The 15,572-nt window shown below is 37.1% G+C and overlaps 1 protein-coding gene across 2 annotated transcripts in view; it reads left to right on the top strand.

Moving 5' to 3' along the window:
* The window catches only part of YES1 (YES proto-oncogene 1, Src family tyrosine kinase), a 49,446-nt gene that overhangs the window by 25,354 nt on the left and 8,520 nt on the right, over positions 1-15,572 (top strand). Inside the window, exons 1-4 of one of the 2 annotated variants that reach the window (XM_088053207.1) lie at positions 6,044-6,064; positions 8,005-8,277; positions 12,465-12,564; positions 13,277-13,375. In XM_088053207.1, the coding sequence (XP_087909333.1) occupies positions 8,013-8,277; positions 12,465-12,564; positions 13,277-13,375 (464 nt within the window). In that variant the 5' untranslated portion in view covers positions 6,044-6,064; positions 8,005-8,012. Of the gene's footprint in view, positions 1-6,043; positions 6,065-8,004; positions 8,278-12,464; positions 12,565-13,276; positions 13,376-15,572 lie in introns of those variants that run through there. The other variant, XM_005517228.3, reaches the window with a different exon arrangement.

The raw sequence follows: 15,572 nt of genomic DNA, 5'->3' as shown, positions 1-15,572 counted from the left end.
TTGGCAGTTGGTAAGGGTTTTAAAAATTAATTTTAACTATTTAAGTTTGCCATATTTTCTCTGCTCCGCTTTGGAAGTAAGAAACAGCTCTCTCTGAATGTCAGTCAGGTACCCCCAGCTAGGCTCTGTGCCTGCTGCAGGTGGGTTTGGGGTGTTAGGTATTTTTTTGTTTGCTTGGGGTTTTTTCCCACCCATGAACTTCTTTCTTTTGTGTTTTCCATTGTCTTGCACAGAAGGTAGGCAGCTTCTATCTGAAGTGGAGATTCTTCCTGTGAGCAGCTGGAAGACAAGGAGGTTGATGGTGGGAATGTGCCTTTTCAGATGCTTGAGCAGTTTGGATGAGGAAACTTTGCGCTGGTGTATCAGACTAAAAGGCTGCTGCAAGATCTTAGTCCTGGCCTTGTCTACGACACTCACCGCCTGTGGGTTTTCTTAAGCCTTGTGTAGATCAGAATGTTTCTGATGCTTAAGTCAATGTCATTATAATAATAACTACTTCTATTTTCCTGAATAAGATTGTCTGACTTAATAAAACATAAAACAATTCAAGTGAAGACATACTAGAATGCAAATCCTGTGCAGATGTTGCATAAGTCCATTAGTTTAAATTCATAAGCTGGGACATACCTGTCGGAGTTTTCTTCAGGTAGCTGAGTCCTTAGTCTTTGAGAGGAATTTTTGAGCTGTAGGTTGGTGGAGGTGAGAGCAGTTTGAATTCATCCTGCTTGTCTCATGTTTCAAGACATCTCCTGCTGATGTCTCTTTATAAAAAGAGACAGCCTTATTTTTTGTCACAGTCCAGACTCATGGTGTAGGTAGAACTCCTGGTTAGGGGCACTATTGAAGCCAGAATAATAAATTAAGTCTTCTTTGACTAGAAGCATGTTTAAAATTGCAGTAGGCTTGCTTTCTTCTGCCTCTAGTCTGTCATTCTTGGCCACTTCCTAGTCTGATTGAAAGTCACCTTTTCTTGTATGTAACATCTGGTCTAAGAAAACCTACTACCCTAGATAGTGTAGGTTAAACTCTGACTGTAAATAAGCACAAATTTATGGGTATGTCTATTTTGCAGAGCCATTCATGATATGGTCGTTGTCTCCAATATGCTCTTGGAGCCTTTGCCTGTTTCTAAAGTGAAAGATGCTTTAGAGGTACACAAATCTGTACCTCTACAGATTCAGCTGTTCAGGTACAGAGTGAGTAGGATGAGATCCTTCATGTTTGGCCCAGATTAAAGGAAGAATGTAACTGAGATGAAAAACAGAGTGCTCACATCTCTCCTAACTTTGCCTCACTGATAACCCCTAATTCCACTTTTGTTTTTAGAACTTTTCATTGCCATAGGCAATTTTTCCTTCAACTTTGCAACCAATGGGACTTCACAGTTAGATTGCTAGGGCCTATGGTGCACTGGTATGAGGGTTGAACCGTCTGTTGGGGCAGTTCCATCTCCTACCTGTTAGTTGCAACAAGGACATTTCTTCGGTAGATAAGCTTTTGTCTGGGATGATCCAAATTAGAGGACTGTAAATTCTTAGACTCCTGCATAGGTACGATGTCCAAAGTCTGATACATGTGGGCAAATCTCCCATGTCTAAGCCATTCAAACCTCTGAGGAAACAAACTTCCTTTGAACTTCTTCCATTCCAAAAAAAAAGTCAGGAAATCAGGGAAAGATATGAAGGATTGAAGGGCCTTATTCTTCTAGCAATTTCTGCTTATCCTTGTTTTTGAGGTAGCATTTTGGAATATGGTATTCCTTCAGAGCACAGTTGTTGTGATCTTGTAAGCCAGTTAACTGGTTCCTTCAGTAGAAGGATCAGTATCAATCATTAATTTATAGCAAATTCAAAGTTCTGAGTCCTGTAAAAAACACAAACCAGAATAGAAATATGTAATATTTCCAATATATTTTGATTCTGAAATGGAAACTATCCACCTAAAAAGCATTTTTATACTCAATTGTTTTTTCTCTGTATAAAATCCTCTGTTTGCTACAATGGGTTTGCTAGCTGTAGCTTTATTAGAAAACAATCTAGGGTCTGTTCTGCTGCTGTGAAATCAAAATCATTGCCACAGCAGCCCCAGATTTTTTTGTTTAATATGCTTGTATAGTCATGATCAAAGAAGGACTAGGCCTGTACAACCATTAGGATTCAAAAGTCCAGATTGCCTTAGTAAAGAAGAGTAATAAAGAGGATGGTTTTAAATATCTATTTTAGTGTATGGGCAAGCTGAGGTCTAATAGTACTTGTTTATAGTTATTTTTTGGTGTAGAACTGCACGAAGATGTGTGGTAAACACTGAAATTCAAGTAACAAATGCTTGCTTCAGTGGGTTTTTTTTTAATGCTTCTTCCTTTGTCTTCACTTTTTGCTTATTAGATTGTTAATTGCAAGGTCATGTCAGTTGCACTTTAAATGCATAATGATGCAGACTCTCTAAGGCCTCATTAAACTAATGTTACTGCTAATTATAATGCTGAATACAGTAGAACATCATTCTTCGAAATGTCATGGATTGTTCATGGTAAAATAAGCAAACCCTGCAATTTATGATAGTTCATAAAAGATAAATTATATCCCATGATAAAAACGGCACAATTTTTAAAAATTGCATGTACTCTGCAAAGAACACAGGGCAATTCTTTAGCTTACTGTCCTTAATAAACAAGGCAGATTGTTTTGTAGACTAGAAAGCCTACTCTTGTTTTCATACCAAAGCAGTGACCTGTTAAAGATGGACTGAATTAGCTGGATGTTATAGTATTGGCTAAAAGCTTCTTAGCCTCTTTACTAGTGGTTTTCATTTTTTTCAGTCTATGTCACATCTAATAAATGATTTTTCAATACCACCAGCTGAAACCAGCTGTTTGGCAGATGCTCTATGCTGTTTGCCCAGTGTACAAAAAGCCAGTATAGGTTCTGTGTCTCCAGTGACATGTGGAATCAGCTCTACATTTGTTTGAGCAAATAGACAGCTGCCAGGTAATGGATCCATTAGCAAACTTCCCACAGAATATCCTGTCTTTATCAGCGCATGAAATTTTAATAACTTTAAATCGTTACTCTAGTTGAAAGTTAAGAAGACCTTTTTGTAAGACCTTTTTGTAAGGCATTTGTTTCACAGAAGTGAAGGCATGTCTTTTCTTGACAGTAACAATGTATTTTTTATGCTAACAGTGAGAAATTAATCTACAGTAGCACTGGAAATCTTCCATTTTTATTCGTCTTTTTATTAGCCATTTGTGAACCTCAAATAAATTTATTTTTCTGTATTAGGTAGCATGGGGAGTTGTTTTTTTAGTTGGAGGATTTTTTGTATGTTTTAGGTGGGAAAATATTTGCAATCTTGCCTTATCCTTCTGGAAAGAGACTTGATTTGCTTGTTCTTCTAACTTGACTTACTCTTTGTCATGAAAAATCACTCCTGTGCTCTTTTTTAGCTGTATGAACAGTTTCAGTAATCAAAAGTAATGAAATTAAAATGTTGCAAATTACCTTCTCTTAGTGATTTTCCTTTGCTGTACCTCTTAGTTATGGTACAGTAGCCAGTTTATATGAGAGGTTGAAAAGAGGAATTCCCTAGAGCATCTTTCCCTTTGTGGCACATCAAAACTGTTAGATGTGACTGTCACTCCTGGCCTACCTCATGGTGAAGTCTTAGAAGGCAATTGGGACATGCTGCCTTGTAACAGAAGAGCAAGATCAGAGGACTATTCAGTTGGCCCCAAAAGGAAACACCAATTTTCTTGGGTGCTTTTTGTTCAGTTGTTCTGTCAGTTTTGTTTTTTTTTCATTTTGGGTTTTTTTTAATAGTGAATGGGTTTTCTTATCAAATGCATTTCAGCAAGTGAAGTAAACACGAGACTCTCCCAGCCCTTGGTCCTTCAGGGTTTCAGATGCTAACACCTAGTCCTCAAAGTGCTGATGAGGAGAGTATGAGGGAAAGGGAACATCGTGTTCAGAGGCATTTGCAGGTAGCTTTAAGGCTGTGGCTGGAACGGGCAGTTTATCCATCCGAGTTGAAATCACCTCTTTCAATGAAATCTTTATCTAATCTTCCTTCATGCCAGTAGAGACCTTCCTTGAAGCACTCCTGACAATCCTGTGTCCCAAGGAACCAAGGAGTAAGTTTTGTAACTACCAACTGGAAGGAGCACAGACACGTTGGATAAACAAGTGGTTTCCTTGTGATGCCCACCTCTCTGGGCTGGATGGACAAGGCTGCAGACACCCTGAGGGAATTTGTCAGTATGCTAAGATACAATGGCTTTAGAAGAAAAACTTGTTTTTCTTGGTCTGGTAGCTCATCCTTAAAGGAAAGCAGAAAAAGCCAGCACAAAGACTTTACTGGCCCACTTTTCAATTGTTGAACAAAGCTTTTCTCATGATCTGGCACTCTGCTGTAAAAAGGAGTTGGAAAGACACAAGGGCAGCACTGACTTTCTTGGAGCTCTCATCTTGTCAGAGTGTTTATTAAAGGTCTTCTTCATTGTCTGAGATGTTCGTAGAGTATTGAATGGCAATTAACCGTTGTTCTTTATATGACTTCTCCAAAAAGCACAAATCCAGCGAGATGCTACTAAAATCTCATTTGATTCCTATTTCCTGGATTACTTGTATTTTTCTGTTGATTTCTGTGGGCATCCTGTTAACCTTCAACTGTCCTTAACAGTGATCATTTTAGCTTCAGTTTTGACTTGATAACATTCTGACATAGGTTTGTTTTCATCTAGAGGGCAGAACAAGGCAGCTGGGCTTGTAGTCCATGCCTTTCTGGATGTGGTTTCTTGACAGACCTCCAGCAAGCTGACTGCCACCCTCTCCCACCCAAAATGTGTGGGCACAGTGATTAGAATCCATAGTTGAATCTTGGTTTCAAAGAAAGAACAAGATGCTGAAGTTACTCAAGTAGATTGCCTCAGACACCAATCTGGTGTGAAATAATGATCTAACTAGTGGGAAGTCAGCGGCTTGTGAATAAGATACCTTGGGCCAGCATTTCTTTAAATAGATGGACTTCTGCAGTGCAAACAGGAATTTCCCATCTGAATCTATTTCTAAGGAGTTCAGTGCGTCAGAAAGAGAGTTGTTAGCTTTTTATGACAGAAATGTATTCCTTAATATATTTTTGCTGGCCGGGCAAAGATTTATAAAAATAGTTGTAGTTATTTCAGCTACATACATTTTTGATAACAAATGCAGTACCAGAATAATCAAATCCAACATTGCACACCAGCTGCTTAGGGATTTTTTGTTCTTTATCCAGTAATTTATTAAAAGACTAAACAGTACTAAGTTGTTGGGGGTTTCCCCCACAGGATGGGCAGTCAGGATTTGTTTACTACTAGCTCCCCTCATACTTCTAATTCTTCCTCACTAATGCATACGCAGTATTTTACTGCAGTTCACACCTGTAGTTTTTGCTTTAAAAAGCTAAGGAGTTTGCTCAATTTTGTTTTCTAGGTATGCAGTTATAAAAGTAGTTTACATTTTTGTCTGCTTATTTCTGAATGTCTTTCTCTTTGAAGTGCTGATTGAATCTCTGACGTTAATCTCTTTAACCCCTGAAAGAAGATTACCTTAACAGTGAAGTGGCTGGGGAGGGGAGAAGCAAGGGAGAGGCTGATTCTGTTTTTCTAGAATGAATTCAGGTCTTCAATAAGGGCTTTTCTTTGTGACATTCAAGCACACCAATAGCAAGTTCCTGCTGCTAACACAGCCTTAGCTGGACTAGTTACCAGCCATTTGATCAAATCAGCAATTCCTTGGGCAGAATCCAGCAGTTTTACCGGATTTGGTAAATTGTTTACTATCTATTTTTTTAATTTTTTGTTTGTTTGTTTGTTTTTTAGTCTTGAAGTCTTACCAGCCTGCTACAAGTTAGACAAATGCCAGAAGGAAGGAAAAATATTTGTGATGGACATTTGGACAGATGTCCATGTACTTCACTTCTAATCTACTTGATTAACATTAGTAATGTGCTGGACTTTTGAATTTTGTGCTCAACTTCTAGCCAAAGGCATGGAATCAGTGCTAATAGAAAAGACATTTTTATAAAGGTGATTGGATTTTTATTCAATGCTAGCAGAAAACATTGAATCAAAGTTTTTTAAAAATAGTCAAGTAGGCCTCAGAGGAAGACAAGAATTTACAATAGTCAGCCACATGGCCGAAAGAAAGTATTTTGGCTTACAATGTCTGCAGTGGTAGAGAAATTTAAAGGATGTGATTCTGGATGTTTGACTTGTGAATTAATAACTGGCTTTTCTGCTGTAGATAGATGTTTTTTGTGAAGTATTTAGGCACACTGCATTCTTATGCACATATTTGAGCCTTGTCTGTTAATATTTGTTCATAGTTAATAAGTTGGCAATAATAGTATGTGAAGTAAAAATAATTGAAAAGGTGTGATTGAATTGAAATTGAAAAGCTTTGTGGTGATTCATTATTCTGTGGAAAACCTTAAATTGTGATTTGTAAAAGGGCTGTTATTTGACTTTGTTGCTGATTGTTTCTGCGTCAGTAATTGTATTACATTTCAGTAGTAGGGGCTGAAATGACAGGGTGAATATATTTAATCTTTTTGAGCATTAAATTTTATGGGTGTTTCACTGTCTGTGAACCTTGTTCTTTCCAGGAACTCTGATTCATGGTTCTTGAGGAAATTACAGTAGCTTTATCATTGTAACAGTTAGTTATACAGAGGGTATTATTTTCTCTGTGTGACTATATTAAGGCAGTATTTGTTTAGTAAAATTTACTTTCTTCCATATTTCTGTGTCTAATAGTTAATAAGGTAAGAAGGAACTGAGAAGGAAAAAAAAGAATTAGACACACATTGGGAAATACTGTGTTTCCCTAATTCTTAGTTAGAGTCCATGAAATTGTTGTTGTACTTATCAAAATATGTGGTTTCATGCTTTCAGACTCCTGCTGTTTATTTTTTTTAATTGATTCATTAGAGAATGTGGAGCAGTTGATTTTCTGTGTCTATAGAGGTTTTACTTTTGAAGTTAGCGTAGATTTTTTTAATCCCCTCCTCCAAATAATGCAGGAATTTTAATGCCAGACTAGTGCTGCATCTAATAGACGCTGCTGTTTTCCTCCTGATTTATTTCCCAGCTGGGGTAAGCCAGAAAATGCCTGCTACCAGTTGTCACCACCTGATAAATGGCAGGTGGTGGTGACTTCTTAAGGCTCAGTCGGTGTTAATTGCTGGCGACAGGTCTCCTCTCTGATTCCCTTCAGCAGCAGGTAATAGGTGCCCCCACGGTAAACAGCTCTGGCTCTGTCTGCCTGTAGTGCAAGCTGGTGGCAGTCCTGGGCCATCAGGGATATAAATGTCTCCTGTCTGGGCACAGTTCTGTTTCTGAATCCCTAAGGATATTGTAATTACTCTTATTTTTCTGCAATTTTAGTTACTCTAGAGCTTAACCCCTGTCCTGTGGCTGTCAATATCTGAGGTTTGTTTGTGAGGTGTATTTGGGGAGCTGGCAATGGATGAAAACTTCTCTATGTCTTTAAAGATGTCACCAGCTGGGCAAGACTTCATTACACAGATGCTTAAAAGAAAAAGCAGGAATGCCCATTTCGTTTTCTTTGTATAATTGCTTTGGATTTGCTTCCTATAATCGAGTCTGGATTTGTCACATCTGTTTCCCCCTCCATCCTGCTATAGAAGACTCCAGTGTCTTTTCTTCATCTGTTTCCTGATTCCCCTTTTTTACCATTTACAGTCCATCAAGTAACCAGGATGAAGAATAATCCAAATGTGCTGTTACTATGTGAAGTTGTAGGGGAAAGTAATTATGACTTCCCTGGTCTGGTAATAGTTTAGATTTTATTCCAGAACACTTTTCCATCAGAGTTTACACTCTGCATGGGGTTTAACAGTAATAAATTCACATTTGGGTTAACTTTTTGGGAATATTCTGTGTTATCTATCAAAAGACACAACATGAAGGTGAACTCTTCGTTTTTTTACCTCTCGTTCTCACAGATTCAACCATGGGGTGCATTAAAAGCAAAGAAGGTAAAGGCCCAGCCATGAAATACAGAACTGAAAATGCTCCAGAACCTGTTATTTCCCATGTCAGTCATTATGGATCAGATTCCAGCCAAGCAACACAGTCACCGTCAATAAAGGGATCAGCAGTTAATTTTAATAGTCATTCCATGACTCCTTTTGGAGGACCTTCAGGAATGACACCCTTTGGAGGAGCATCATCTTCGTTTTCAGCTGTGCCAAGTACATATCCTAGTACTTTAACAGGTGAGTGTTACATAAAAAGATGCTATTATTATTATTATTTATTGTTATAGCTGCTTGACAGTCATAGTCAAAAATACTATGACACCTTGCCACAGAGAAATAAACTGCAAATTTAAAATAAATTGCCTTTTAGAGATTCCTGATTTCAGTATCTTTACTGCTCAGATAATAATTCAGCCTGTATTCACTAGTGACTGAGGCATGAAGGTTGGCTTTTATTTTTGTGGAGACAATTAGGGTCACAACACAGAGAAATTTTAGACTTACTAAAGTCATTAATGGGAATAGTTGATAAAATTATATTAGAAGTTTTAAGATGTTGGAAGGATGTGTATGGGATAATGGCTTTAAACTTTGAGAGATGTACAAAATGAAAAACACTTCAGATTCAGGAAATTGATATTTTAAACTGGTTTCAAGTGTGATTACTTTCAAGTTGTATTAATACAACATTGCATCAATTTATGAAGCTAAACAGGATTTGCATTATATTCTGTGTACTTTCCTATGGGTACAGTATGTGTGAAACGAAAGAGCAGAATTACCATTGTTGGTGACCATATTAAAACCAAAATGGAAAATGTAAAAATAGAATTTGCAACACACAGAGACCCTCTTGGCTGAGGTGCAGAAGATACAGCATTTTAAAGCAACATGCACATTCAATGTTATAAACCCAGCTCTATAGCAAAATCTTAACTCTTAAAAAAATACTGATTTTGTCCATATAACTAAATTTCATAATTTTGATGGGTATTTTTGAGAGGAAGCTGTGATTTATTCTTTTTTTTTTTGAGAGACGCTAAAAAGACTAATTTATTCTAGAAGCTCTGTACAGACACTTCATGAAACAGAGTAAATAATTTCTTATTAGTCTATTTCTAGTTTTCCCACAAACCTCTAATGTTGGCACAATCATGATGCTTAAGTGTTTGCATTGTCCCAGTGACATTTAAAGTCTTTTAAATACAAGATATTTGAGATCCATGAAAACACATTCTAACCTTGGCATTAAGCAGTTCAGGAAACCAAATATGAATTGTTAGGTAATGATCACCTCATTGTCCTTTTCTTGGGAGTACATTAAAAACCAAATAATTAAAATGAACATCTAGCCTGTATCATTTATGAGTCAGCTCTGAAGCCCTGTTTCGGATGAACATATGCTGAAATTAAATAAACACAACATTTCTTTATTTTCATTAGCTCTGCTGAGGAAAGTTTATTGTATTTCATCTCCCCCAGGAACCATGGCATATTTCTTCTTACTAGATCTGGTTCTTTGGTCATGTAGGAATCTCCAGCAGAGCATGCAGGCACTCTTGGGCATAAGCAGACATCAGGGATGTAGCCCCCCCATTGGGCACCACAAATCCTTTGCTGCAGAGACCAGAGGGGATGTTCTCTTGCCTGTTCCTGTTCCTGCTGATTGTTAAGCATGTTATATCTTGAACCAGAGTCAACAAGAGAGATTTCTCCTGAAAAGAGTCTTGATATCTCATCAGTGTGAAAACAGTTATCAGCCGGCAGGCTGATTTGTGCTCACATTGTTTTGCAATTAGGTAAAATGATACTGCATATTAAATTATTCCTTCTCGTTCTGTAAAATCGGCCCATTCACAAAAAACCACACATTTAAATAAATACATACATACATACACAAATAAAATTGCACTAACAGTTATTTGGTACATTCAGTACTGCTTTTCAGATCAATCAAAATTTTTTCAGATCAAAATTGGGTGTTTTTGTGAGCGAGTGAGATGACAGCCTTCATCTGCTGTAAGCTTTTTGTATTTGTGACCAATAAAACACTGGATCGCATTCTGTTTCCCTTTGCTTCACAAGAGAGGAGAATAGATGGGCTTGTCAAACAGGATGTAAGTGTCAGTAGTACTTATCCAGTTGACCAGTGATGTGTGACAAGAGGATGATATGGTTGTCATCATGGCCTATAGTGAGGCTTAAAAGAGTTGAGCTAACTTTTATTCCTCTAGAGCAGAAAAGGAGAAGAAATCTGAGTTAGTCACATTGCTCCTATATTACACACTGTCTGTCTTCAGATACTTTGAATTCACAGAATATTGCTGAAAATCAAAACAGATAAATGGATTGATGTTCTTGCCTTCCATGAAGCTGTGCTAGTGCTCTGTAATCCCCATGCCGAGCAAGAAGGTAAAGTCTTCTCTCCAAAACCATAGATTAGAAGATGGAATACTGACCAAATGAAAGGAAAATCTTTAAAGGAAGTCTTGTGGCTGCAGATAGCTGGAGCAGCTAAACTAGATTACTTTCCAGTGGTTCATGAAGAAAACAGCTGCAAGAGACTTGAAATGTCATTTGACACCTTTGTTTAAATCAGTCTGTGCTGATGCTGTTCTCTTCAAGTATTTTATTATTCTTTGCTATGAAAAAATAACACTTGTGACTGAGAGTAAAAAGAGGGTTTATGGTAGTTGAAGTTTTTTGAGTTTCTGTATATGCAGTTAAAAACTTTTGTGATATTGTGAACTGAGAGTATTGATCGTTTTCATCTGCTGAAAAACTCTCTGGGGATGGTTTGTTTCCATAACACTGGCTTTCTGTTAGTGTAAATATGGTTGTATCCTCACTATTTTCTTGCTCCACATATCAGTTTGTGTCATCAAAATAATGCAGTAAATAAGGAGAAAAATTGGTGGAACTGTTTTCATTTTTAACTTAAATTAGAAGCTGCTAACTTCTAAGGAGTATCTTTAATTCATTTTCAGTTCATAAATCACACTTTTAAAAAAACCTCAATTACTCTAACCTCCTGTGGGGATTTTGTTCTGTTTTGCCTAGCAGAACTGTAAATTCATTTCCAGCTGAGGCCAACTGAGGGACTGTAACTACAGGAAGACTCCAAACCAAATGAAAATATTTAGGTGATTAGGAGCTATTATGTCAAAAAGTGACATGGCAAAAGAATATTGCATACAGATTATTGCCATTGCATTATGTATTCTTCCTTTCTGATCACTGTCATGCTAATTGTAAGATCTAAAATTAGATGCAGTGTGTTCTCTTGGTGGACTTTCATGTATATCTTGGTATGTATATGTGCATATATGAGATGTAGTATTATACATTTAAAAATGTTATTGCTTGGATGATCACTAGGCTTCTTAAACGTTCATTAGACTGAGAAATAGCATTTCTAGGGTTTAAAAAGTCTTTCTGAATTGTCTATTTGCTATTTTCTATTTCAGCTTTCTCCTAATTATGGTACTTGGTTCTTTTGTTTTTGCTAGTAGCTTGTACCTGTCAAACAGCCTGTTCTCCTTTCCCTCTTCCTCTTGTCCCTCTTCCCAGTTTTAAAGATTAGTCCTTTGACGTATAGAAAAAGTTTTTCTGCTGGTAACTGTAGAAGCCTTCCTATCATCCGCCTCTCTCACATCTGTCGTCTTTGGGGGACTTGTTCAACAGTATGCCCTGTACCAGAAGTGGGATGGGAAAGCAGATTCCTTAGGGTTGGTGGAGTGCAGCTGTTCTTCATGTGACCTGTCTTGGTCCTTGTTCTCTGGAGTAAAGCACTGTTGGATCATCCTCAGCAAGGGTCTGCTTCACGGGTGGGGAGACTTGGTGGAATCAAAAAAATCAACAGTGCTGAAGTAGGGGAATGTCTTTGTCCTCAAGAGAGTACTCCTATTTCTGGTTCAGTTCCTTGGGTAGGTCTTGATGTGTAACCTCAAAAAGTTGGGAATGCATCAGTTATTTATAGCTAAGTCCAACAGGAACTTTTACATCTGTGAAAATTATGGCTGATGGTTCACCATTGTGGTGGTGGAGGTTCTTCCAGAATTGCATTTCTTAGCAAGAAACAAGCTTAATAAAGAAGCTAGGTTTTTCTGTTTGTTTTTTTTTTTCATCGATGATGTATCATGCAAGTTTCTATATATAATTGCTGTAATTATTAATGTAGTTCCAGTGATGTGTCTAGTGGCCTTTTGTGGTGTGGAAGCATATTTTCAGAATGTCTGTTTATAGGCAGTCCTAAGAAATTAGAAGGTTATCTAGAAGGTTATCTATCTTCCAAAATGAGATGCAACCCAGAGTGTTTAGTTGCTTCCAAATCCAAACTGATTAATTGTTTCATGGACAAGTCCTTAAATCAAGTGTTGCAACATTACTGCTATATCATACGGGATTTTTTTCTTTTTCTTAAGGTGGTGTTACTGTATTTGTGGCCTTATATGATTATGAAGCTAGAACTACAGATGACCTTTCATTTAAGAAAGGTGAACGGTTCCAGATAATAAATAACACGTAAGTGTTCTCATTCACAGACCTCATTGGGTTGTTGGGAATAATTAGATCCTTAATTCTTTTGGAAATCTGTATCCTATTTCAGTGAAGGGTAGATAGTTTTTTTTTTAATTATTATTTGTTTTTTTGAATACATTCAGTATTCAACAAGCATGGGGTTAAAATATATAATACTGCTAAGACAATAACTTTTCAGGTTTAGATGAGGGTTTGGGTGCAGACATAGAACTGTAGCAACTGTGGTAGCCCCAAGCATCTTCTTGGTTGGGTGACTTCCTTCCTCTCCCTGCCCCAGCAAGGCACAGCTACCTCCTTTGGGGCACAAAAGGTGGGGACAGGTACTGCTCCATCCCAGACTTTGCACCCTGGAGTTACTCTCTGATCTGGAGGGGCAGATGAAGACTAGACAGCTCAGAAGTTTATTTACATATCTCTGCCATAAAGCATTTTGGTTTTACATTTAAAAAAAAAAAGAAAAAAAAAGCCCCAAATCTTTAAAATATTAAATTCCTAAGAGACATTAGAGAAGAGACATTTGTGTTGCTCAGAACACAAGATGTATGTTGGTGCAGCACAAACTATTTTAGATGCCCTCATAATTAAGATAAAATGTTACCTAAATTTACCTGCCTTTCATATGTGAGTGTGTTACAAGTGCTACAGAGTTCTGTGTTGTTTAAATGTGGAAGAGATAATGGATATTTCATTGCAGGGAAGGAGACTGGTGGGAAGCAAGATCCATTGCTACAGGAAAGACAGGCTACATCCCAAGCAATTACGTAGCTCCTGCAGACTCCATTCAAGCAGAAGAGTAAGACACTGTAGCCTCTCGATCTAACACACTTTATACCCTGTGGTGATACTGTTTTTAAATTCATTATATGTAACATTTAAGAGTAAAGTCGAAGAATACTATTAATGAGAGGATAGCAGTGCTGTTTGGATTATGTCAAAGGTATAATTATTAGTAAGCATGAGGTGGACACACACACAGATGTTTTATGCCCACTTGCTACATGGGGGGCTAAAGGAGAAAGGATGGGAGAATTCAAAAATGATAAAAATTGTAGGGTACACTTTGTGTATGATATAAAGCAAACATGGGTGGGTTTTAGCTAAAGATTTCACACAACACACCATCAACATAAGGTTTTTATCCTTATTTTCACTTGCCAAACCCTGAGTCAAGATCAGCTATGTACTAGGTATGACCTAACCTTACATTCTACAAAACCATTTGTGTGCCCAATTATTGCTAATGTATTAATCTGCAATAACTTTTTGGTGACAAAATTGTTTGATATGCTAATTGCTAATTGACTGCTGTGAATTTGGAAAATTATATTGCTTTGTGTACCAGTACTTTCTGCATTTATTTATTAACATCCTGAAGTGCTTAGACAATCACATAAAATGTGGAATCCGTAGGTTGGACTGAAGTTTTAGGTTATGCTTTTTCCAAGGGATTGTATTTGCTGTACTAGAAATATAAAGTTGCACAGCTCTTGTTTCAATATACAGGTATGATACTGTCCATCAGTAGCTCCCTGATATGTGGTCTATGCACATCTCTGTTTGCTACTGCAAGTCTGGGAAAAGTGCCTGATTTTCAACATGTTTCCTGAATCTCAAGCTGAGTCTTTAGTATGTTGCTGCTGCTGCTCTCACATGGCTCTTTGCTATTAAAAAATGATTTTATCAAAGATGCTCAGTTATTTTACAACCTTGAGCTTCATCTGGTTTTAAAATGATTAAAAAAAGAAAAAAGTCAAATATTTCTTCTTTTTTTTAACTATGCAATAACAGCTTATGTCATTACAACTGCAGTGGTGGTAAAATGGAAATGATAGCTCTTTACAAAGAAAGTATGGCTCCTAAACACTGGCCAGAACAGAGTGGTGGGATTCGTCATAAGTTTATGTGATGACTAGAGGTGAGAGTGAAGGGTGATGAATGAGTAAGCTTTTAAAAACTGTTTATTTTAAAGAACCAGTGCTAATTTTATTATATATCCCCACAGTATTTGGATAAACTGCATTTGCTTCAGAGTTTGTTATCCCTGTGCTTTGACAGTGTTTGTAGATTTTGTGTTATGACTGCAATTAGAGTTACAAGTGCAAATGCAATACAGAGCCCCAAGTTGCTAAGATTTTGTCTGTGGCCTTTTCTAGGCTTGGAGGCATTTATAGCAGAAACTGCTTGTGACAGGATCCATGTTATTTGTGTGCTTTTTTTTCATGACACCGTAATATAAATGTTTAATTGTCTCTGAAAAGTAAAGCAATTCAACCCTACTTATAGGTAATGAAATAAAACAGCAATATTTACAATATAGTTTGTAAATTGTTGTTGTAGTCCAGGGAAGAGGTATTTTCATGTGAAGTTATGAACTAAGATTCAAGTTTGCTTCTGTAAGATTATGGGTTACATCCAAATTGTTTCCAGTGCGTATACTCTCATATCCATTTCTAACTTTGCACATCTCCTTCAACACTCAAACTGAAAATACAACAAAATATAAGAATAAGTTTCAAATTCTCATGTGATTGCATGAGCCATTCTGCTCATGGCCAACAAAGTGATCCCTCTTTATCTACATTTTTCCCCCAGAAAATGTTTCACCCACAAAGCCATTGCTGTGCAGCAGTTTCCAATGCTACTTTTCCCATCACTCATGAAGTCAAATTAGTTTGATGATATGATAGTGACAGAGAAAAATGTTTGAAATTTATGCTTTGCATCACTTTGTAATTCTGAGGCACCTAATAAAAATAAAATATAGTTAGAAATAAGTCTTACTCCAAAGCCTGGGGATTCATATGAAGATGGACCTTAAAATTAACACTGGCTCAGGACAGCGCTGTGTGCAGGGTCTTCATCAGGACAAGCACACTGTGGGAGTGTAGAAGAAAAAACTCCTTTTGTAAAAGAGCTGAAGGCAAGAAAAAATGCAAGTCTTTTAAAACATCTGTGTTCTTTTTGGTATCAGAATGATTCAGCAATTTCAA

Source organism: Pseudopodoces humilis, chromosome 1 (assembly GCF_049639895.1).
Source record: "Pseudopodoces humilis isolate 2021_Gansu_Grassland_sample_001 chromosome 1, ASM4963989v1, whole genome shotgun sequence".
Lineage (NCBI taxonomy): Eukaryota > Metazoa > Chordata > Aves > Passeriformes > Paridae > Pseudopodoces > Pseudopodoces humilis.
The sequence above is the reverse complement of the archived record's forward strand: the minus strand, read 5'-3'. Positions and strand labels throughout refer to the sequence as shown.